Genomic DNA, 25,207 nt, shown 5'->3' on the forward strand with positions numbered 1-25,207 from the left:
TTATGATGAATAACATTTTCCATCACTTCAGCGCCTGCAGGTCAGATTTATGAAATATGTTTATCTAATGAGGCGAAATCACATCCAACGGCAAACATTCTGACCAAATACATCATCTTGAAGAATCAGTGAAAGAATACATCTAAATAAAGTAATAAAGAAATCAATAGTATACTACTTTTTTGCTAGTGCATCATAGTCTGGAGTAAAATTTGTTGTGGTAATTCTTAGGATAGAGCCGAGGTGTCGGTCCGTTAACCTAGATCTGTGACGGGCTTTATTGACGTTCATGTGGCTGAACGTCTTCTCACACCCGTAGGTCGAGCCAAATTGTCCACTCTTTTTTAACATTCGGCACTCAGTGTCCACCTTTCTTTTCTTCGGGCCACTCATTTTAATGGAAGGATTCCAGGGGAAGGTTTGTGGGTGGCATTATCGTAAAACTGTATCTGAAAACTCAGCGCGCGAATTACGAGAATATTGACGTCACAGCCTACACTCGAACTTCGGCACTGATAGATGAAATTACTACGTACTACTGAGTACGCACACGCACTTGTGAGTGTGCATCGAGCTTTCTGACACGGCTCCCGGGAGTAAATGCGCGGGCGGGCGCTTCCCCATCTACTGGGGAAACATAGTAATTGCAGGGAAAATGACCCCCAAAAAAATTTATAATACAATTTATTCAGGTTTGGCGGGCCGGATTAAACGGCCCCGTGGGCCGGATGCGGCCCGCGGGCCGTAGTTTGCCCATATCTGCACTAGACTCTTTCCCAGATTACACTACAGCAACATCCCTTTTGTACTTGCAAAACAATGAGTCAAGCAATTAACGTGTGTAATCTACAAAACAGAGGTGGCTACATTCACAGTTTTTATTTGTCTGTCCTGATGTTTCAGAGTTAAACATTTGCATGACTGAAAGTATTCATATGCAATACTGACATGAAAATCAATTTCCAGATACCTGATGGAGATGGACTATATAAAGTCTGGGTCCTTGCTTTGTGCAACCAACTAGTATTCCACACGGTTGTTTACAAAACACAATAACTCTAGCTCACTCATTGCTTTGCAGGAAAATATTTCTAGCACTGTTTTTTTCACTTATTCACTGCCATCTACCTCAAGAAGATATTTTTGGTGTCTTTCTTGACCTAAAGACTGACCTACAATTATTTTTCTATTGTACTCCAAGGGATACATCTACAGGTAAATTCCTTATTTGCACAAAGAAAATACAGATTTGTTATTAATTCTTGCTAACAGTGTGTAGTTGGCACATTGTGTCCTGGCTAATTTGATGTCTCGTGTTAATTGTTTGATACAAAACAAACCATTTTTATGAAAGTTTGAAGAGTTAAGTGAGACTTATTTGCTTTTGCAAGAAACACGTCGTAAGAAATTTTTGAAATTTTGTAAAAGTTTTTCTTATTTGTGTGAATAGTTTTGTAAAAAATAGCCAAAAGTTACAAAGAATGTGCTTAGGTAATCAGACAAAACTGTATCAGGTAGCCCAGGTCATTGTTCTGGACACTAGCAATAGTGAAAATATTTTTGATTTCACAACGCCACAGGTTCATGTCAAGTTAATCATAATACTGTTTTGCAGAAAAATCAGACCGAAAAGAGTTTGCCCATGAAAGGACTTCATTGCTTCTGGTAAAGACAAACACACATTTCAGAAAAGATTCATCATGACTGAAAAAGGTAATGTATTGAAAAAGCTGAAATGGGGCTCTCCAATGAATTCCGAAGGTTATAGACAAGGTTGAGCAATAAAGCAGTTTAGATTCAGTTTTCAAGTAATCATTATTTATTTTCCATACAAAGCAAAAACAGAGTTGATTTTAATACTTTTTTGAGAGGGTATGGTCTCTTAGAGACATTGAATTTTTGCTTTTATTATATGTTGCAATATGATCTGCAATGATTTGATAAGACACAGTTTCTTGCTTTTTTTTTTTTTTTTTTTAAACCAGGTTATGGAATATTTGCCATCCAAGCAGGAGAATTCTTGCTTGAATATGGGTGAACACAACGTTCTAAAGGAGAAGCACATCGTTTTAAACATTAATGGTTTTACTCATGTTCCATATGAAAAGGTATTGTCTGATTGTTAAAAGACAATTAACCACATGACACAACCTGAAGTGTTTTGCAATGCATAGGTTTCCATGATAATGTGATAAATGTGTCTCTGTCACTTCTTTAATGATTTTGTTTTCTTCGCGTTACGGGATAAGAGCAATACATCACACAGTTGTCCACAAAACATCAGAGAAGATGGACATCCCTGAAGGTTTGATTAGGTGCTTTGATCATTTTAATTTGTTTTAAACATTTGTGGTTTTACTCATAATCAATATGAAAAGCGATTGTCTGTTAAATCACAATTAACCACATGACTAAACAATTCGATGTGTTCTACATGATTACTTTTTAAGGCAAATAATGATAATATGATACATGTTTCTGTCACTTCTTCGATTATTGTGTATTTTTTGTGTTCCAGACTAAGACCAACAAAACAAACATCATAACATAACATTAAAGATGGACATCTGAATGTTTTGATCAGGTGCAGAACAATCATTCAGAGGTGATGAGTGACCTGATACAATCATGCTCTCTTCCTGAAGAGAGCTATTCAATTATGGTAGGTATATTCTTTTTGGAAATAATCCTATTCTGTTGTCGATGTTCACAAGTACCGTAATTTTCGGACTATAAGTCGCGTTTTTTTTCATAGTTTGGGTGGGGGGGGCGACTTATATAATAAGGAGCGACTTATATGTTTTTTTTCAAAAAATTTCCAAAAAAAAAAAAAAAAAAAAGAAAAAGTGAAACCGCGATAAACGAACCGCAATGTAGCAAGGGATTACTGTAATTTGAATTTCAAGTGACGTCAGCAGCGCGACGTCGCGTCAGCAGCAGCTCCGTCGAGTCAATCTTTGTCCTTTATGTAAACAACCGCCGCGCTGCTGACGCGACGTCGCGGTCGCGCGTCAGCAGCGCGACGTCGCGTCAGCAGCGCGACGTCGCGTCAGCACCGCGGCGGTTGTTTACATAAAGGACAAAGATTGATGACGGAGCTCTCTTTCACTTCCGTGGATTGAAGTCGGGGGCCGGCGCTCGGCCGGGTGGCTGTCCAGGGACGGTGGATGGGGCTCGGACATGGCTTTTACGCACACCCGGTCCTACTCTACGGAGGTCTCTTTCACCTCCGTGGATAGAAGTCGGGGGCCGGCGCTCGGCCGGGTGGCTGTCCAGGGACGGTGGATTGGGCTCGGTCATGGCTTTTACGCACGCCCGGTCTTATTCTATGGATCTTTCTTCCACCTCCGTGCCTGGAAGTCCACGCCGCCACACGCCTGTAAGTTTGTTTTGTTAAATAAAGAGCCGTTTACCAAACCCACGTCTTTCCTTGAACTTTGTTAACGCTGCAATATAGTTATATAGTAGATCTGTGGAATAACGACGAGGCTGACGTCAGGGCGCACGCGCGGCGTTGTTGACAAAGGACGAGGAATTTGATCGATGGATTTAATGATTTAGAGTGCACAGATGGTTTGATAACATTATTGCTTATATAATAGTTATTTGATATATAATTTATATATCGTTATATGGGCCTGTGGAATATTTTGAAGTGCAAGAGCCGTCAGCGGCGCGCACGCATTGTTGACAAAGGACGATTGATGGATTTAATGAATTGGAGTGACACAGATGGTTTTATTAACGTGTTATTTATGTAATAGTTTTTTGAATAACTCTGAATTTTACGTCAGGGCCGTTCTCAGCTCTTAGTTTGTGTTTATGTCACGTTAGCATACCTATCGTTTAGCCTGTTGTTGCTCGTTCACGACTGTTCTTGGTGTTGGATTTTGTCGAATAAATTGCCCCCGAAAATGCGACTTATACTCCGGAGCGACTTATATATGGTTTTTTTTCCACTTTTTGGGGCATTTTATGGCTGATGCGACTTATGCTCCGGAGCGACTTATAGTCCGAAAATTACGGTAGTCATGTTTTTTTAAGGAAAACAGCTATAAAAAAAATCTGATTTCAAACTTCTCTGACCAACAGGTTTCTTTTTTTCACGAAACGTCTGACGAGAATAAAGTAAACCAAAAAATAGAAAAAAAAGAAAAAGAAGAGAAAATAGAAGAAGTTTCATGGAAACCAGCCACCCACCTACCTGATAAAAGCAAACCCCCAAGGTTGTATTGAGGTAAAAATGTCCTCAGACACTTCATCTCATAGAGTCTATGATAAGAAGAATCACGGCCTTTACTGTGAGCAGAAGCACGCTGAGAAAACTGAAGTGGCGGAGGCACTTGCACACAACCAAGGGACATCTACATGGAATCTTCTTTTCAGCTAATGGATTAATATGAGAAAGTACCACCTCAATTGCTCAGTTCTTTCCTCTGGAAAATGACTAATTGTACCCAAACGACAAGCACTTCACCCATCCATTGAAGCAGACTACTTGCCTTGCGAGTTCTGTTTTGCAATGTATATAAGGACAGACCTCTGGAGACATCACAAGCGTTGCAAATTCAAAGTGACCAAGGTTGGCCCAGTGAAAAGAAAGATCCTATCCACTGCTTCCCTGATGTTGCCAATTACTGATCAACTGATAAAGATTTTGGAAGGCATGACTACGATATTGTCACTCAAGTCAGATGTGCGCATAATTGCCTTAGGTGAGAAGATGTTTGTTGTTAAGTCAGATGTGCTCATAATTTCCGTAGGTGAGAAGATGCAAAATGGATAAGTGGGACGACACCATGCTGACATGAGAAATAAAATGAGGGAGCTTGGCAGACTAGTTATATCAGCCAAGAAAATTGACCACAACATAATATTTTTGAGGAACCTGATAGATCCTGTGAAGTTCAATTCACTTCTGGAGGCGGTTAAATCCATGACTGGATTCGACAACGCCATTAACAGATTTGGTACTCCAGCAACGGCACTGAAACTGCGGCATTCACTCTTAAGTGTGTCAAAGATATTGCAAGAAGCATTACGTCAACAAGATGAGGCCTTGAGGATAAATGCGGAGCAGTTTTCAGTTAATTGAAATGGAATGGACTTCACATGTCCTCTAATGTGCTTAAGACTTTAGACCAGAAGAAATGGAACAGCACCCAACCACTCCCTCTGAGGACATCAGGAAACTGCATGAGTACTTGAAACATCTTGAAGAGGTCCACAAAAAGGCATTGATTGAAAATGCTTCCCAAAAATCATGTAGTGAGCTCCCTAAGGTTACAAGCAAAATGTCAGCCAAGCTCAAATTGTTGCAGGACAACAATCTTAGTTGTTTTAGATTAAAATTTTGGATGCTAATTTGTGACATATTGTGGAGACACTGTCTATGTGAAAAGTGAACTACATTTTGATTTTATTTAGTTTTGTGTCGTTTTTCCAATGTCTTTCTCCAACAGTTTGAATTGTACACATAAAAAGACCTACATTTGCCTCTGTAGCCTGTAATGTCAACTCAATTATGTACCCTTCACTGAAAGAGATGTTTGGTCATAAATCTATATCACCTTTAGATGTGGGCTACAAAAATGTTCACAGTTTTTCTCAATTGCCACGACACATTTCTCGGAAGCTGTTCTCCCTTTCTCTCAAGTGTGAACACAAAACTCAATTTACAAGCTACTTTCCACATGTGTTCACAAAACTCTTCTTGCAAAACCAAACTTTCACCCCAAAATCTTTTAATATGTGCTCAGAAATGAACTCTGTTGTTAGTTGTCAAATGTTATTATTAAAACTTACTGGATACACATTTAACACATCCAGTACATAGAGAAACAAAATTAGATAAATCATTTGATTGGTGTACCTCTACTCACAACGTAGATATCCAGCGTGTAGGGGTTCATCTTTTTATAATCTCATATCTACAGAGGAGCCACGCAAGAGGAGGTATACTATATCTGAATTGAGAGAATCTTTTCAATCTCTAATGACGTCTACTAAAGGTCATGTGACGTAATTGCTGCATGTTACAAATGAACTGTCTTTGTCACCATCAATGTCCACTTTCTGGCCAATGTTTCAAGAGAGAGTTTTTTTTTTTTTATTCGCCATGTTTGAGCGTGCCAAACAAGGAATTTGACTTCGGTAAAACACACCCTCTGTTCAACATTTAGGTGACTAGTTGGACAAGTTGGATTCAATTAAAATCAAATATGAAGTGAGTACCGTTATTCAAAACAACTTATATAGACAATCAGGTCATTCAGACTGAAATTGCACTGCAAAATATTGGATACGTATGCGATCTAAGCCCATCTACAAAAGACTAGGTTCACACTGCAGTGCAATTCTGATTGTTTTTATCCATATGAGATAGGTGGTTACCAGGTCCGCCTCGCTGTTCGGAGGTTGCGGATTCGATTTGACCTCCGGCCCATCCTGTGTGGCTTTTGCATGTTCTCCCCGTGCCTGCGTGGGTTTACTCCGGGTACTCTGGTTTCCTCCCACTTCCCCAAACCATGCATGGTAGGCCAATGTAGCGCTCCAATTTGCTTGTGAGTGTGTATGCGGATGGTTGTTTGTCTATATGTGTCCTACGATTAGCCCACCTAATGCCCGATGGCTTCTGGGTTATTCTCCTGCGCGATCTCCGTGGGAACGAGCGCTACAGATAATGGATATGGACGTCCATATGCGACACATTTTTTTTTCATGTACAATTTAAATTTTTCCAAATGCCAGCTGGGCCTTTTTCGTTTGTGGATATAAATCAAATATGTAAGCAATGTATCTGCAGTATGAACACTCATCTGTACATGTCTGAACTACACATCATCAAAAGACCAATATTTCCTTGTTGCAAGAAGGGAATAGAGTGCACATTTGAGGTGAAAGTCCGTTTTTGATGCACGGCAATGACGTGACGTCATATTTAGTCTCCATCATCGATGTTGATGACACCATCAAATTATTTCTACATTTCTACACAGAAACATTGTGCCACGGGATGTATTTTTTTCCAGTGCATGTCACTTGACTTTGCGCTTTATGGGCATGCGTGTCACATCACGCGTGTTCACATTAGAAGCCACATTTGTTTATGTGACGTGAACGACTCCATAAAAAGATCAGATCAGAAATCAGAAATCTGAATTGGCATCACGCCTCTCAGTGTGAACGCAGCCACTCAGTTACCTTTGTCGTATTTGAATACATTAGAATTGAAAACTCTATTAGAAAGAAGTTATCAGAAGTTATGTAAGTTGACTCAACTGATCCTAAATTTGATGTCACAAAGAGCTCTGAATTCCACCATTCTCTTGTTTTTCTGTTTACAGGCCAAGTCCAAACTGGTCGATGATGATGAGCAGTATGTTCCAGATTTGCAGAAGAAACCAGAGTACAGGGCAGCCTCTCATGACGTTAATGCCTTCTATTCAAAGAGTAGTAGTTTTCTGAAGCTGATGCAGGTCCATGGAAGGATCTCCTGTGACAAAGATGCCACAGTACGAGCTCAGTACATCATCCAGGGACAAGAACTCAAGAAGGGACAAGAGACCTTAGACTTTCTCTTCTTGGTGAGTCCAGGTGTTTTCAGTATTGTATTTCAGTATTGGCAACTTGAGTTTGTACTAGAAATGTATTGCTGTGTGAAAGACACACACTGAATGTGCAAGTTTCAAAAGTCTGTGTGTGTGACTTGAGCAGCATAATTTGGGCCCAGAAGCAGGCAGGACACGGAAGTGGAATAACCTCAGAGAGCCATGATATACAAAAATACTAAGTAACAGGACAGGGCTGGATAAAAAAATACCAAGTCACAAGAGAGAGTGGCGCAGGATGCAGAAGGCATGCTTAGTATTTGAACTTCTACTGGATGACATCAGGCCATGCCTAATCAATCAGCGAGCAAAAGGATCTTTAAATAGTCATTCAGTAGGCCACACCTGAAGGGGAATGGTCACACCGCAGAGCTCTCGCTTCCAGAGCAGGGTTGGGAGGCCGCCGCGGAACGTGTGCTACCTTAACAGGGACCGTAGACAGCCGCAGGTCATGCTTTGCCAAAAGAGGAAGGGGTGACAACCTCAGGTTGTGCTCTGCCGGAAGAGGGACAAGTGGAAGAGGACATGCGCTGCTGGAGCAGGAACGGAACAGGCATCTTGAAGCTGTCAAAAACAAGCTGAATGGCAAAATCCTTTGTGAATAGAATGTTGAGAGAGCAAAGAGCAAGGGCAATCAAAGATCAATTAAAGGCGCGATTCATTTCATTTTTAGTAAATCTGGCCCAGAATTTTTATGTACAATAAGTCAAAGAAACAACAGAGAGCAGGGATGGATGGAGAAAAAACTTGACTTTGCTGATTGTATGCATACTTTTTAGGTGATGTCCAAAGGATCAATTGTGCAGCATGGCAGTCTCCCGGTGGCTGTTACTGTGGGTGCAGGTAATTTTTCTTTGTTTATTTGTGCTTGTGTTGGTTGTCATGAGGTACGCTGGATTCCTCCCACCTTGAAAATAGGTGTGGTAGTTTTCCTCTAAGGTCCGCAAACAAGAAAATCAAAGGATGCAAGGGTCACTTTGAAATCATTCAACTTAAATTTACTACCGTAATTTTCGGACTATAAGTCGCTCCGGAGTATAAGTCGCACCAGCCATAAAATGCCCAAAAATGTGAAAAAAAAACATATGTATATAAGTCGCTCCGGAGTATAAGTCGCATTTTGGGGGGCAATTTATTCGACAAAATCCAACACCAAGAACAGACATGAACGAGCAACAACAGGCTAAACGATACGGTATGCTAACGTGACAAACACAAACGAGGAGCTGAGAACGGGCCTGACGTAACATTCAGTTATTTAAAAAAAACTATTACATAAATAACACGTTTATAAAACCATCTGTCACTCCAATTCATTAAATCCATCGATCGTCCTTTGTCAACAATGCCGTGTGCCGCGCCGCAGTTCAAATTATTCCACAGGCCCATACAACGATATATAAACTATATTTTAAATAACTATCACATAAACAACAATATTATCAAACCATTTGTGTCACTCCAAATCATTAAATCCATCTATCAAATATCAAAAAGGTAAGATTCAAGATGGCGGCGCGTGCATACGCAGCGACCTCTCTCTGTCCCGCCCGAACGGTGTTTTGTTCGTCTAATGAGTGTTTGTCCGGCAGTTTTGTGTGTTCGTCTCGTCGTACTGAGTCGTGCTACAAGTACGGCAGGCAGGTTCTGCTCGACATCGGCGGAAGCGAGTTTTGTCGAGTTCTGGACTTTGATGCGGGGACATTAAAGGAGCTCGGACTGCTACGTCCTGTAGCGTCGCCGGGCTCGTCTGCTATTCCTCCCCCGGTTGGGAAGCGTCGAAAGCGGTGTGCGAGGCGGCTGAAGAGGGGCAAGCGTGGAGGCGTCCGGGCCAGGCTGGCAGCCAACCCAGCTCGCCCGGCCGTGCCTTCCATTCTTCTGGCGAATGTTCGATCGCTGGACAACAAAATGGATTACATTCGCTTGCTGAGATCTGCAAACCGGACAGTGCGTGACTGCTGTGTGCTCGTGTTCACTGAGACTTGGTTGACCGTCAACATTCCGGACTCAGCTGTACGTCTGGAGCGGCTAGCGTGCTATCGGGCGGACCGGGCCATTGTACGAGGGGGAAAATCTCGTGGAGGTGGAATATGTGTCTACGTCCGAGACGAGTGGTGCCGGGACTCTGTGGTGGTATGCAAGCACTGCTCGCCACTGGCGGAGTTTGTGATCGTTAAGTGCCGTCCTTTTTACCTGCCAAGGGAATTTACCGCGATTCTGCTGGTCGCGGTTTACATCCCGCCTTCCAACATCGAAGGCGACAAGTTCGCGGCTCATAGTGAACTGTACCAGGCTGTCAGTGAACAACAGACAGCGCACACTGACGGTTTCACCATCTTCGCTGGGGATTTTAATCATGCTAACCTGAAGTCTGTTTTTCCGAGGCTTCACCAGCATGTTAATTTTCCTACGCGTGGCGACAGCTTCCTGGACCTGGTCTACTCTTCGCATAAAGGAGCTTTCAGAGCCGCCCCCCTCCCCCATCTTGGACTTTCTGACCATATCACTGTTATGTTTTTGCCCGCATACAGACAAATGGTGAGAACATCCAGACCGGTTCGCAAGCGGGTACGGGTGTGGCCTGAGGGTGCCTCTGATGCGCTTCGTGACTGCTTTGGCTCTACTGACTGGGACATGTTTAGGAGGGCTGCCACTTGCGACGGTCGGACAGACATTGAGGAGTATACTGACTCTGTTTCCTCCTACATCGGGAAGTGCATTGATGATGTGACTCACTCAAACTCCATCGTCACTCGGGCTAACCGGAAGCCATGGCTGACTGAGGCTGTCTTCAGGCTGCTGAGGGCCAGGGACAAAGCCTTTAGAGCGGGGGATGAGGCTGGCTTGAGGACTGCGAGGGCCGACCTGTCCCGGGGCATCAAAGAAGCGAAGAGGGCGTTCTCGTGCAAAATTACCGCCCACTTCAAGGACAGCAGGGACGCACGGAGCCTTTGGCAGGGCATTCAGACCATCACGGACTACAAGCCCGCGCCGCAGAGCTGTGAAGGCGACGTCCGTCTGCTCAATGACCTCAACCGCTTCTTTGATCGCTTCGACGCTCAGAACAGCACTTGCCCGCTGAAGGCCACTCCCCCTTCCCACGAGCTGCCCCTGTGCCTCTCCGCCGACAGCGTGAGGAGGGCGCTTGCCGCTATCAACATCCGTAAGGCGGCGGGCCCTGACAACATCCCGGGTCGAGCGCTGAAGGACTGCGCTGGTGAGCTGACGGGTGTCTTCACGGACATCTTTAACACTTCCCTGCAGCAGGCCATCGTCCCGTCGTGTTTCAAGGCTGCCACCATCGTACCTGTGCGGAAGAAACCTGCTCCGTCCTGCTTCAATGACTACCGCCCCGTGGCACTTACGCCCATCATCATGAAGTGCTTTGAGCGGCTTGTCATGGAGCACATCCGATCCGTTCTCCCCCCCACCATTGACCCCTTCCAGTTTGCGTACCGAGCCAAACGGTCCTCTGAGGATGCCATCTGCTCTGCCCTCCACTCGGCCCTCACCCACCTGGAGAGGAGGGACTCGTATGTGAGATTGCTGTTTGTGGACTTCAGTTCTGCCTTCAACACCATTGTGCCACAACGTCTCATCAGCAAACTTGACAAGCTGGGCCTGGACTTCCTCTGTCAGAGGCCACAGGTGGTACGTGTTGGCGACAAAATCTCCGCCAGCATCACGCTGAGCACAGGGGCCCCCCAAGGCTGCGTGCTCAGTCCGCTGCTCTTCACCCTCCTGACGCATGACTGCACTGCCACCTACAGCGACAACCGCATGGTGAAGCTTGCTGACGACACGACTCTGGTGGGTCTCATCACCAAGGGAGACGAGACTCAATACAGGCTGGAGGTTGACCTTCTGACCACGTGGTGCAGGGACAACAACCTCCTGCTGAACGTCGACAAGACCAAGGAGATTGTTGTTGACTTCCGGAAGGGTCACACCCAACACCTGCCGCAGACCATCGACGGTGCTGTGGTTGAGAGAGTGAGCAGCGCCAGGTTCCTGGGGGTGCACATCAGTGAGGATCTCTCCTGGTCCACCAACACCGCATCACTGGCAAAGAAGGCCCAGCGCCGCCTGTACTTCCTGCGGAAACTCAGGCGAGCGGGCGCTCCTCCGGCCGTCATGACTACATTTTACCGCGGCACCATTGAGAGCGTCCTCTCCAGCTGTATTGCTGTTTGGGGTGGCAGCTGCACTGACTACAACTTGAAGGCCCTGCAGCGCATAGTGAACACGGCTGGTAAGACTATTGGTGCTTCTCTCCCCTCCTTGAAGGACATTTACACCTCCCATCTCACCCGCAAGGCGACCACGATTGTGAGTGATGTGAGTCACCCCGCTCACTCTTTGTTTGATCTTCTGCCCTCTGGGAGGAGGTACAGGAGCCTGCGCTCCCGCACCACCAGACTCTCCAACAGCTTCATACTCCAGGCTGTTAGGATCCTGAACTCTCTCCCCCTTTCTGCGTAGCGTCCTGTACTTTGCGATATGCTTGCTGTCTGCTGTATGCACGCTGGCTCAGTTTTGCTCCTCTTATTTATTGGGCTATTTGTTTATTATTTATTCATCGCTCATATTGTTTATTTATTATTATTATTTATTATTTTGTGTCGTCTACTAGTATGTCTATCGTGTACTATGTCTCGTCACCGTGGGATAGAGGAAACGGAATTTCGGTTTCTTTGTGTGTCTTGACATATGGAGGGATTGACAATAAAGCTGACTTTGACTTTGACTTTGAAATTTCTCGTCCTTTATGTCATCCTGGTGACAGAGGACATGTCCAGAGGATATGGCGCTTTAAAGTGTTAATTACTTTATTTGATTTTTTTCTCTCTATTCTTCATGTTTTGAATATGTTCAAGATAAAGATATCAAAGCATGTGAAGTGATCAACTATACTAAAAATAACATGTGAAGTGGTCAACTATACTTGTAAGTAAGTGATGTGTTAATGATCAAGTAAATATTTGTGAAAAAAAACATATATAAGTTGCTCCTGAGTATAAGTCGCCCCCCCCACCCAAACTATGAAAAAAAACGCGACTTATAGTCCGAAAATTACGGTATTTACTATGGTTGCTTTATTTAGTGGAAGAGCGAAAAAGGGTGATGCCCGAAGCCTCGCTGGCTGTTGTACTTTGTGACTCTTTCGGAAAACACTTCAGATTGTTCCGCAACATTTGACAGCAATATAAACCCCTCAGGCAGTGGGTCGATTAGTACTTATGTTTTTTTTTTTTTTTTTTTTTTTTTTAAAATAAGACTCGCAGCCAGCTCGTGATTTGGATATTGTAGTTTGGAAACTGCAGTTTGAAGGTGTTATAGTAGTGTTTAATTTAGTTAGAGTTTAGCTGTGCAAATCTATACACACAGTCCTGGGAATCCTTGCAAATGAAGATATCAGCAGTACCCAGTGCAAGGTGGTTTTGCACAGCGACTTTCAAATTACTGGACAATAGATGTGCGGGTTTGAGCCTCAGGCTGCATTGGGTTTGATATACCGTTTTGGACTCATTAGGTTGTTGTTGTTTTTGTTGTTGTTCTTAATTTAACAGTTTATTTTATGCAACAGTGAAATGTTTATGTTCCAACAAAATTGAGTACAATAACAACAATTCACTGGGAAAGGAAAAAAAATACAGAATCCTATTTACTTTGTTACCCTGTGAAACACAAAATATATTGTATTAGGCCAATATACTTTGTTAAGAAATTGTTTCATCATACAATTTTTGTAATTCTTAGTAATTTCCAAGAGTCGAAACAGACATGAAAATCATCTATGCACCAGTACATCATACATTACTTAAAGTACATCTGCCTGTGATTATGCACATGGCCCAGCAGGTGGTTTTGTGTGCACATGAAGTCTCTGTAAATTAACCTTTTTTCTAACCATTTGGCTGAAACAGGGATTAAAGTAGGAGAAAGAAGAATTGACGACATTCAGCTAACAACCCATCCGGGAACTAGACATGAGTAGGAGAACCAACAAGGAATGAAAGGAAGCAGGGAGTTAAGGATGTGTTCAGATTGCGAGAAATCTGATTTTAAGCCCATCCAGATTGAAACTGGATGGCTGCTGTGTTGTCTGAACAGTCACAAGGCAATTGATGAACAGTCACAAATCTAATTTGTGCGAGACAGATTGAACCCACAATCGGGAGGTAGTTTCAAAATCGGATATGGACAGTCTTAACAGCTTCAAACAATCAAATCTGTTTTGACTGTCCATGACGTCACTACACAATGCAAGACCCAGTGTGCCAATCTAAGTGTGGCGTGGTAAAGATTGGATCTAGCTAAACCAAAACCAACAAATACAGAACATAACACCGACTGTACATAACAGTTTTCTGTCAAAGGCTATAAATCAAATTGTCTTGGGGAATGGTGCACAGCCCTCTATCCCAGTTGACAACCATCCAAACTGGGTCATTTGGAGTGGTCAATCAACCTACCATGCATGTTTTTGGGATATAATAGGAAGAACATGCAAACCCCACACAGAGAGGACCAGAGCCGGAATCAGACTCATAACATCTGATCAGTGAGGCAGACGTACTAATTAGTGCAACACCCTGCCACCTTACTTTATTATGTAATTTCATCAAATCAAAATGAAAAAGACTCACTAAATTTCCTGCTTGAAACATTGTTCATTTCAACATATGATGTATTTTTCCTCTCTCTGTCAGTGAACAAAGGGGAGCTGACCATACCCCTCCATCAAGTGATTGACCTGGCACCCTTCGCACAGGTTGTAGTTTACACTATGTTGCCTGGTGGTGAGGCTGTGGCAGACAGCCACGACTTCCCCATCCAGCTCTGTCTCAAAAATAAGGTACTTCTTGTCTTTAAATACAGTAGGCAAAAAAAAAACCATAATTGAGTCTGAATGCAATAGATATAGTAAATGGTGTCAAACAAAAGATCATTTGAGAACTGGATTAATCACCTCTGACTCCCTGTTGTCTTCTGTGCAGGTTTCTCTTAAGTTCCCGTCCCTCCAAGAGCTTCCAGCAGAGAAAACTACATTGAAACTGCAGGCTCAGCCTGGCTCTTTGTGCTCGGTTCGAGCCATTGACCAAAGCATTTTATTGCTGCAATCAGAGAGGGAACTCACTGTTGGTTATGTAAGTTAACTAACACTATGCCTCATCTGTTGTATGTACTAATTTCTAAAACGAAACAAAAAAACGACTTAGATTTTATTTAAGGTGGTACAGTAGAACAAGAAGTTTCAGGCTTGAAATCTGTTTGCTGCGGCCTTTCTGTCTGAAATTTAAATGCTGTTTAAATCTAACACATATCTGTTCACACAAAATTGCATTTACACAGGCAATAAAGTATTATTGTAGCATCATTAGTTACGTCATTTCTGTACCACTCTACCTGAGATGTAAACATTTTTTTACGTGCGTCTTCAATCTTCTGCTGAGTATTGATAATCAGGGTTCTAAGTTAACAACCGCCAACCTGCCAAATGAATTTCGAATAGTGGATGTTGATAAAAACATACCCGTCGCTTTTGCCAGTGATGCATGAGGCACATGCATGTGCACTGCCTGGGGGCACACACACAGATCATTTACACACAGCTGTGACTTTATTTTCATGGGGTTTTCAAAAATAAAGCTCTCGTAAAAGTAAAACAATCTTAACTTTTAATTCAAGTTAATTATTAAAACTGGTTAAAAATAACCATATAAGAAATTCATGGTAAAATTAATTAAAAGATTACAACGTTAATACAAGTGCATTTGTAGACTAGTGGAGTTGAGGTCATCCAAAATTGGAAAGTAGGATTGTCCCAACATTAAAGGCCCACATATGGACAATCAAAGGAGGGAAGGGCTGCTTTCACACCAGTGCACATAAAATATGTGAAGCTATAATACAAACCCTTAAAACTGCTGGTTTGAAAATTGGACCGACCCAGGAAGTTGGGTCAATTCGACGCAACAAATTGGGTTGGTGCAATTTTTAACCCAAATCGTGTTATTTCTAATGCATCATTTTTAAGTATGTACATATATTATAGATTTTTATGTATACTGTATCATTGGAAAAAGCAACAAGGTAATAGAGCAAAACATTATGATTTTTCAAATGTTTGGCATAGCCCGTGGCTTTATCGGATTTAGACTGATTGGTTGATAAAGTGACGGATGACAATTTACTTCTTCTGTTCTCCTGCCATGTCACGCAATGTGAAAGTTAGTGTAAGTAACTTTCACAGTAGTAATAAGTATAGTAGTAGTCGTAAGTATCGTAAATGATAGTAAGTATAGTATTAGTGCTGTATCGTAGTAGAATGTAGGCAAATGAGACGGGCCGGGCCGTGAATTTGTTTTAGTCTGTTCTGTGAGCCACTAAAAATTAATGGACGTAGTTTGGACTCCACAAAATGAATCGAAATCGAGAATTGTTTGTGCTCTGAATCAAAACAAGGAATTGGAATCATTCAAATTCAAAGGATACCCAACCCTTTCTACACTATCTTGCTGTTCGCCTTCTATGTACATTGGCTGGTGATAAGAAAAAAAAAAAAGATTTAGAACCTTGTTGATAATATTGTGGTTAACTCTGTGTAGGTGTACAATCAGCTGCCTCTGCAGAAGCTGTCAGGCTACTCGCATGAGATTGAAGACTATGAGCCATATCCCTGCTTCCCTAAGCCCATGCCACAGCCTGAGCCTGAGATGTTGGTGGATGTAGAGGAAGGGAGGAGCAAGCGCTCACTTTACTTTGGACCAACCGACCAGAAGGATGATGTTTTTAGCATCTTTAAAGTAAGGCGACACGATGTACCGTATTTTCCGCACTATAAGGCGCACCGGATTATAAAGCGCACCTTCAATGAATGGCCCATTTTAAAACTTTTTCCACATATAAGGCGCACCGGATTATAAGGCGCACCTTCAGTGAATGGCCCATTTTAAAACTTTGTCCATATATAAGATATATACATTTGGCCCGCGGGCCTGACTTTGAACACGCCTGCTGTAGTGGCTCAATATTGGTCCATATATAAGGTGCACCTGATTATAAGGCGCACTGTCGGCTTAAAGAGAAAATTGGAGGTTTTTAGGTGCGCCTTATAGTGCGGAAAATACGGTACTATTGACTGGTCTGCTTTATTTTTAAGGCATGTGTCATCAAGCATGGCATTATAGTATAGAGCTTGTGGGACACTTATTTAGTTTTGAAACAAATGCCACACAGTTTCACACACACAGATTTCAAACTTTCACATCTGTGGAAGGAACTCCAGCGAACTGGAAGAGCCAAGATTTTATCTTGAAAATTAGAAATTTAAAAAAGAAAAAGAAACTTTTATCGAATCTTCTAACAAAATATAATTCTAATTTTTTTTCCCTCGAGATTGTTTTGACAAGGTAGATGTTCTTGGTGTAGAAGAATAATTCGTAGTAGAAGCAGTAGTTTTGTTGTTAATGTTTTGTGGCTTGACAAATGTTTCTCTCTATTTCAGGAGATTGGAGTCAAGCTTGTGACAAATTCTGATGTGAAGAAACCCCAAGACTGCCTACTAGAAAGATTTGGGTATTATTATGATGGTATGTTTATTACAGGATATTCTTTTATCTCCCACAATTTCGTGAGCTTCTTGCACAAGCTGCTGCTCATTAGAACACATATTTTTTGTTCATGAATTCCATAACTATAGCATGGCACCTGAAGTCTATCTTGTTTTAAATTTAATGAATTTTATTCTTCGGAAGCACTCTGGTTTTCTGTGTAAGGGGAGTGATTCATTTCTCTGACTGTGAAAATGTGGCCCTAATTTACACCAATATGGTTCTTTGTTCATCCAAACATAATGACAGTGTGTTTCTGCAGCTGATTCATGGTAAAGTAATTTTTTATGTCTTCCCAGAAGATGTCGTAGATTCTCCGATTTCCATGGCCTTTAATGTGATGCGGGTCTCTGATATTGTCGAGACAACTCAGCAGAAAACTATGAAGGAGAAGAAGAAGGAGGCCATTAGGACTTTCTTCCCAGAAACGTGGATCTGGGACTTAGTTCCTGTTGGGTAAATATGTTCAGATGGCAGATATTCAAAACTTGACAGTTTGAAATACTAAACGTCCCAGTCTTGTTTGAGCTCAAAGCAACCTGTTAATTGTCCTGGCTTGCGTGAGTATAGAGACCAGGGTACCGTGAATGTGGAGAAGACGGTCCCAGACTCCATCACCAAGTGGGCCGCTGGAGCTTTCTGCGTCTCCTCTGTGGGCTTCGGTGTGGCGCCCACCACTGCGCTGACAGCGTTCCAGCCCTTCTTTGTCAGTCTGACACTGCCTTACTCTGTCATCCGTGGGGAAGTGTTTATTCTAAAAGCCACTGTCTTCAACTATCTCTCTAAATGCATCATGGTAAATATCAATGACTTGTTAACGAAATATTATCATGTAACACCTGGTTGTAATGGGACCTTATGAATACTGAATAGAAATAATTCTAATTTGGTTTGTATGGTGGTGCTCTGGTAAGCACGCCCGCCTCACAGTTCAGAAGTGCAGGGTTCGAGTCCGGCTCCAGCCTGCCTGTGTGGAGTTTGCATGTACTCCCCGTACCTGCATGGGTTTCCTTCGGGGACTCCCGTTTTCTCCCACATTCCAAAAACTTGCACAATAGGCCGATTGACCACTCCAAATTGCCCGTAGGTGTGGTTGTTAGTGCGAATGGTTGTTCGTCTATGTGTGCCTTGCGATTGCCTGGCAATCAGTTCAAAGTGTCCCACACCAACTGCCCGATGACAGCTGAGATAGGCTCCAGCACACCTGCGACCCTCGTGAAGAGAAGCGGTTCAGAGGACGAATGAATGTTTGTATGGAAACTGGCATGTCTGTCCTGATCACCTACTTTTGTAGTCAAAAGTTGCATTGGGAGAACAGCCCAGATATCTCATGTGGTTTGCGCATTGCACATATAATTTGAATTAATTAATAATTATATTTAAGTAAATAATAATCAATAGAGCACCAGTGTCAAACTCAAGGCCCGGGGCCAGATACGACCCGCCACATCATTTTATGTGGCCCGCGAAGACATATTTGCATCAAATTCATGTCATTACTAAAATTGCAAATTGTCCGCACTTTTGAAAATCTTCTTTTTAAACTATAAGTTTTCACTAGTCTGATTTGAAATCGAATTATTTGTCAGTTTGTTTTGTAGCTTACATTGTATATAATATGAGGCGTTCATACATTTATTTGGGTTGACAGTCATAACGGCCCTCCGCAGGAAACTATGACTACAATGCGGCCCGCGACAAAAATGAGTTTGACGCCCCTGCAATAGAGTAATTGATTCAAAAAAATACTTTTCAATAGTGACAGATTTAGTATTAATGCTGTAAATGTGTATTTTAACTGCTTTCTTCCCCCACTTCAGATCCTTCTGAAAAAAAAGTGATATATTCTGTAATGGTTTGCTGACAGAATTTTTCTTGTGTGGATCTACAGGTGAAAGTTACACTGGCCCAGTCTGACACGTATACCTTCAGAAATTGTGACGACTGTCAATACAACATGTGTCTATGCAGTGAGGACAGCAGAACCTTCTCTTGGATTGTCACCCCAACTACCCTTGGTAAGAATGATTACCTCACTTAAAAACATTTAACTACTGTGTTCTTAATACTGTTATGTGTTACTTCATTCTATCTGACTGAATATGTATGTATGCATTAGCTTACAATTATCTAACAATTTTATGATTGAATAACTGTTTGAAAACAAGGAAGAATATGAAAAAATTGCAGATGCTATATGAGACAGGAGATTAAGAAGTTGTGGACAGTCTCCAAATTATTGTATAACTGAGGAAAAGTACATTTATAGAGCCAAAATGCACAGTGACTCTAGATAACACAAAAGTGGATTACCGTATTTTCCGCACCATAAGGCACTTCAAATTAAAAGGTGCAAACTTAGTTGCGGGGGCTTTTCTGTACTTAATTCACACACAGGCCTTGCCATGGCTTACAGTGAACCAAAAATGTCACGGGAACAAGAACGTGAGTTCGGTTGTACTTTATTCTAGGATTTAACCATGTACTCTACTGTACTGACATTATTGTTAATCAACCTTCATACGCAAATCCATCAAAGTCCTCATTCTCTGTATCCGAATGAAATAGTAGGGCAAGTTTGCCATTAAATATACCAAGTTCCCTCTTGTCATTGTCTCGTTGTTGTCACGTTGCTCTATGATTCCGGCTTTCCAGAATGCTTGGATTGTGCCTTGTAAGCATGTCTCTTGGTCGATGCCATTTTAGAGGGTCTTAATGCTGTTTTCTTTGCAGAAATCGATAGTATTTATTCATTATTTGCGGCGGAGGTACGTACTCTACGCATTATGTACACTTCTCTGATTGGTTTACCGCTCCTACGTGTTTGACGTAAAACGTAATATCCTCTGTTTGGTTCATCGGTTCTACATATCACATCTACATATTACGTCCCTGTGTAGCCACACAACAGGGGGAAATCCTGTTTTGTTCATTTATAGCCACAGGTGTTTTAAATGAAATGTCCTCATTTCTATTACCTGTATTACCAAAACAAATCCTCATACAATATCATAAAAATCTGAAAGATTCATAGATAACACACACTGGACTATAGCTAAGCCGCAGGGTTCAAAGCTTGTGCAAAAAGTAGTGTCTTATAGTTCGAAAATTACGGTAAAGTAAGACGTTACATTTGAAATATTTCACATTGAGTTGATCCATTGAAAAAAAAACTGTAAATGAATGAATGTCATCCATGCAATGTTTACAGTATTTTAAGCTTTACCCCTGGGAAGACAGTAAAATGTGTTTTAAACTTAGTGAAATGAAATGGAATGACAATGCGAAACCAAAACTAGATGGATTATGGTACAAACACTGTTTTTGGAACACTAGCTGGCATGAAAGCTAAGGAATTTTAATTGCTTCCATCAAGCAGCGACGAGGCTTTGTTGAGTGTCAAATCGTGCTGCTCCATCTCCTCTTCGAGGCGTGCTGACAATCACTTGTACTAACACGTCAGGTAGCATCACTGATGAAACACTTGGAAACCGCTCCCTCAGGGGCTGATCTGTACTTGGCCTTAGTGAGAACAATTTTGGGCTGTGAAAGACACGGGAGGGGGTGGGAGATAATTTGGTATGGGCAGAGCGTGTATTATAAGGAAACAAATGGGGATTAATGAAAGCAAATAAGACCGGAATCCGGGCGAGAAAAGCGGAATTTTGAGGAGGTGTGGGGGATAAAAGCTATAAATAAATTAGTCTGGAAAGCTGTTCACGGTAAATTTGTCAAAGCCCTCCTTACCTGACCTCGGAATACGACTGTTTGTTTGCATACAGGCAAAATCGATGTGAAGGTGAGCGCTGAGGCCCTCAAGACAAACATGCTGTGTGGCAACGAGGTGACTTCTGTCCCTGAAGTGGGCCGTATTGACACTGTGGTCCGCAGCCTGCTGGTGGAGGTCAGTACTGGTCACACGCAACCAATGTTGTACCTGAATGCGTTCAATGAACGAAAGTTCATGAACCCGTTCATTGCACTAAACACAGACTACAAAAGAGGTCAGGGGAGAATCATCAGCCTTTTGTGGAACCTTGAACCATGTTGTGTGTTGAATTTGGCATGCTGTGTTGTCTAAATTGTTTGAGTTGAACATTTTCCATGTTTGTTGCTTTTGTAGGCTGAAGGAACACCTCAGTCAGTCAGTCACAATGCCCTCCTCTGTCCTGCAGGTACGTTTTACACCTAGAAATTGTCCAGAAAGTCTTGCTGTACACTGTTTAGGAGCTCTTTGTTTTACCAACATAAGAGTTTGCTATTATTCTGTTGCTGTCATTTTTTCCCACTACATATCAAAAATAAGTATTGTCATGGTCAAGGTTTGTATTTTCTCAAGATCATTTCTAAAAAATTTTATTAACTTTGACGAACTTGTAACTTTGGTTTTACTTGCTATTCAATCATGTCTTCACATCGAATAATCAGGAGAATCCTCACAATAAAGAAAAACACAAAGGGAAAACCATAGATACAGTTAAGTTCTTCAGATGCTCATATCACTGACGAGTCTCATCTGATATGAGCACAATTTGCTTTGGCAAAGCACAAATGCAGGTTGCGCAAGTAGTTGCTGTATTAATTTAATATGGAGGATCCTATTATGATCTCATCAGATCAAATTAATTTGTCCTTTTGAATCCAGAGGAAATAAAATCTTAATGAAATTTTCCAAATCTTAGATTGTGAAGATTCTTCTTGAAATTCACTGTTATTATTTACTGTAGTAATTGAAATTAGTTTCACTCTGCTGTACATTTATTTGTGGGTAACACACAATCCAAAGAAATAAAACAATCAGCATGTCAATTAGCAATTAGGAACAAATAATTAGCATATCAGCCTCACAGTTAGGACGGTGCGGGTTCGATTCCAGCTCCCTGTGTGGAGTTTGCATGTCCTCCCCGTGCCCACGTGGGTTTTCTCCAGGCACTCCGGTTTACACCCCAAAACATGATTGGTAGGCCGATTGAGCACTCCAAATTGGCCCTAGGTGTGAGTGCAAGTGCAGATGGTTGTTTGTCTCTGTGTGCCCTGCGATTGGCTGGCAACCGGTTCAGGGTGTCCCCCGCCCACTGCCCGATGACGGCTGGGATAGGCTCCAGCATGCCCCTGACCTCTGTGAGGACAAGCAGTATAGAAGATGGATGGATGGATGGATGGATGGATGGATGGATGGATGGATGGATGGATGGATGGATGGATGGATGGATGGATGGATGGATGGATGGATGGATGGATGGATGGATGGATGGATGGATGGATGGATGGATGGATGGACATAAATATAATGTCATTTGGTAGATCTCACGTTGGAGATGGGTTCTGTAGAGACTGACTTGTAGGTATTTAATAGGCTATCAAAGCACAAGTGGGTAGTATGTATTTAAATGATGATGCTCATTCTTCTTGTATACTTTTTGTTGGCAGAGGGACCAGTGGAAAAGAAAATCTCCCTTCTGATGCCAGAGCTGTTTGTTGCGGGATCTGCCAGAGCCACCGTCTCTGTACTTGGTAAAAAATATCTTTTGTTTACACTCTCGGAGTTGGACTGCATGTTTCTAGCCCTACTCTTCATAGAAACCTCCCTAATGAGATTATTTGACCGAAGGTGACCTGATGGGCCGAGCCATTAAGAACCTGGACCAACTCCTGGCAATGCCATATGGCTGTGGGGAGCAGAACATGTTGCTGTTTGCGCCCAACATCTACATTCTCAACTATCTGAAAAGCACAGGCCAACTGACTACTGAGATTCAAGACAAGGCAACACACTTCCTCAAGAGCGGTGAGTCAGCATTCCCAGCACTGAAGAGGGACTCGTAAAACAAGACTGTCAAAAATGGAAAGTAAAATGGGACAGTAAGATGCAACTTAGATTTTTCTGACAAAACTGATAAATAAAATAACAGAAGGTAGTTTTAACCTACTAGTTGTTTTTAACTTTTATGCACAAATTCTCGTAGCCTACAAAGATTAGATGTGTGCGTCAAACATGCATTTGCATGAATGAAGCACAAATCGGTTAGGGCATATATGTGCGTGGCTGCCATAGAGAATTTGACGGGTGTGTTCTAGGATACCAAAGGGAGCTCACCTACAAGCATGACGATGGCTCTTACAGCGCCTTTGGGAAGAGCGACGCGTCTGGCAACACCTGGTAAGTTGGAAAGCAGGGTGGAAGGTGTTTTGTCTCAACAATTTAAAATAATTCGTATTTGGGGGATCAAAAATAAGAAACACTGTCTGAGTTGTGGAAACAGTTTTCGAGCACCTGGATGATAAAAAGCACAAAACAGTTAAAATAAAACAATAAAACAAATAAGTATTATGAATACAAAATAGAATGTTGAGGGATATTTTGGGAGAATGTATATAAACAATGAACTAAGCACAACTAATCTTAATGAAATGTACGTATAAATATTTGACTATTCAACATTGGTTCCCTTATGATGGTATCACTCATACAAAAAGAAGTAAATTCGTGCATGATTTCACCCTTGAGGTTTCCACCATGTATGAAATTTACTTCATGTGTGTATGGAATGTTTATCAATCTGTTTTTAATATAAATTGCCTAGAGATGCCTGCTATTACATTGTGGATAATTGAAAAGTTTGATTAATTCCTTTGCCAGTAGTTCACTTTTATTTTCTGTCACAATAATATTTAGAGTGTATTTGAGCCTGTCACTGGTGTCACAATCAATGTTGATGATGATCTGAAAAGGCCAAAAATACCAGAATAAATGATGTAACACACAATTCGGTGCAGTTGCATCAGATGTTACAGAACATTTTAAGTACTTAGTGCTTTGTTTGACGGTGACTTTATTCAGCTTAAAGTTCACGCTTAATTTGATACGAAACCAGAAATGGCAGCCAAGGAAGGCATAATGCACACACATCTTTCTTTTTTGGGCACCAGAAAACATTTTAGCCATTTACTTTACGAGGCTGCTGCCAGAAAATGTTAATATTTGCTCTTAATGGGCTTAAAGCACATCGCCTGGGGGGATTTAACAAACGCTTTGGTTTTGCTAAAAGAATGCTGGGCAGTTTGGCACTTGGTGAGCATGTATGGGGGTGGCTGTTATTGGGAACAAGGACTCAAGCGTCCAATCACATTAATATTTACCACAAAAGATTGGAGAAAACAGCTTGCATGAAGGAGCCAATGTAATGTGGGCAAAACAACTTTGACTGCGCTCATCACGTCAGACAGGTTTACAAGGGTTTTATATGAACAAATAATCCCAATAACATAACTTTACAATTACATGGCACCTTTCAAGGGACCAAGCATGCGTTAAAAAAGGAGGATTTCTTTTTTGTCTTTTATTGCCTCATGGCCTCCCTCTACATTTCTACACTTTTACCTATTTACTAACACTGTGCAAAAACCGATCTACCCTTAAACATCGTGCAAAAACCGATCTACCTTTAAACCTAACACTGATTTCAAGTACTATTTCTGTTCATTTCTCTTTGAATATTTTCTGCAATCATAACGATATTGGAGTGTCACATTACGACATTTAATTGATGTTGTGAATAATTTTGTTTGTACTCAAAAATGTTGCTGCTCTCTGTCTGATTCAGCTGAACTCTCTTGTAGCCCAGAGGCTTCATATTACACACAAGATCATTACGTAATTGTCCTATGGCTGGGTTCATTTTGGGGCTATCGCCACAGGGACTCTGTGCTTTGATTTGTTTTTAAAAGTGTGTGTGTCTCTGTCTAGGCTGACCTCCTTTGTGATGAAGTCATTTGGTGGAGCGCGGCCTTACATCTTTGTTGATCCCAAGCACATCTTGGATGCCAAAAAGTGGTTGTACTCAAACCAGGGGCGTGATGGCTGCATCAGATCTGTGGGGAAACTCTTCCACAATGGCATGAAGGTGATGACGCCAGCTTATAACCAGTTGTGGTTATAAGAGCCTGTCTTTGGGCTGAACCGAAAACAAACTGAAATTA

The 25,207-nt window shown here is 41.9% G+C and overlaps 1 protein-coding gene and 1 long non-coding RNA gene across 3 annotated transcripts in view; both read left to right on the forward strand.

The window, feature by feature from the left end:
- The window catches only part of LOC119132968 (alpha-2-macroglobulin-like protein 1), a 63,812-nt gene that overhangs the window by 30,907 nt on the left and 7,698 nt on the right, over positions 1 to 25,207 (forward strand). The window contains exons 12-26 of one of the 2 annotated variants that reach the window (XM_037268554.1): positions 7,347 to 7,586; positions 8,390 to 8,453; positions 14,324 to 14,469; positions 14,612 to 14,761; positions 16,223 to 16,420; positions 17,122 to 17,206; positions 17,527 to 17,683; positions 17,798 to 18,023; positions 19,119 to 19,245; positions 21,010 to 21,131; positions 21,351 to 21,402; positions 22,658 to 22,741; positions 22,839 to 23,015; positions 23,306 to 23,387; positions 24,975 to 25,131. In XM_037268554.1, coding sequence (XP_037124449.1) covers positions 7,347 to 7,586; positions 8,390 to 8,453; positions 14,324 to 14,469; positions 14,612 to 14,761; positions 16,223 to 16,420; positions 17,122 to 17,206; positions 17,527 to 17,683; positions 17,798 to 18,023; positions 19,119 to 19,245; positions 21,010 to 21,131; positions 21,351 to 21,402; positions 22,658 to 22,741; positions 22,839 to 23,015; positions 23,306 to 23,387; positions 24,975 to 25,131 — 2,067 coding nt within the window. The remainder of the gene's footprint in view (positions 1 to 7,346; positions 7,587 to 8,389; positions 8,454 to 14,323; positions 14,470 to 14,611; positions 14,762 to 16,222; positions 16,421 to 17,121; positions 17,207 to 17,526; positions 17,684 to 17,797; positions 18,024 to 19,118; positions 19,246 to 21,009; positions 21,132 to 21,350; positions 21,403 to 22,657; positions 22,742 to 22,838; positions 23,016 to 23,305; positions 23,388 to 24,974; positions 25,132 to 25,207) is intronic. The other variant, XM_037268555.1, reaches the window with a different exon arrangement.
- LOC119132973 lies at positions 761 to 5,422 on the forward strand. The gene is made up of 3 exons (XR_005100021.1): positions 761 to 1,713; positions 2,519 to 2,662; positions 4,093 to 5,422. It is a non-coding gene; the product is annotated as an uncharacterized LOC119132973 (long non-coding RNA).

The sequence above is a fragment of the Syngnathus acus genome, chromosome 13 (assembly GCF_901709675.1).
Source record: "Syngnathus acus chromosome 13, fSynAcu1.2, whole genome shotgun sequence".
Lineage (NCBI taxonomy): Eukaryota > Metazoa > Chordata > Actinopteri > Syngnathiformes > Syngnathidae > Syngnathus > Syngnathus acus.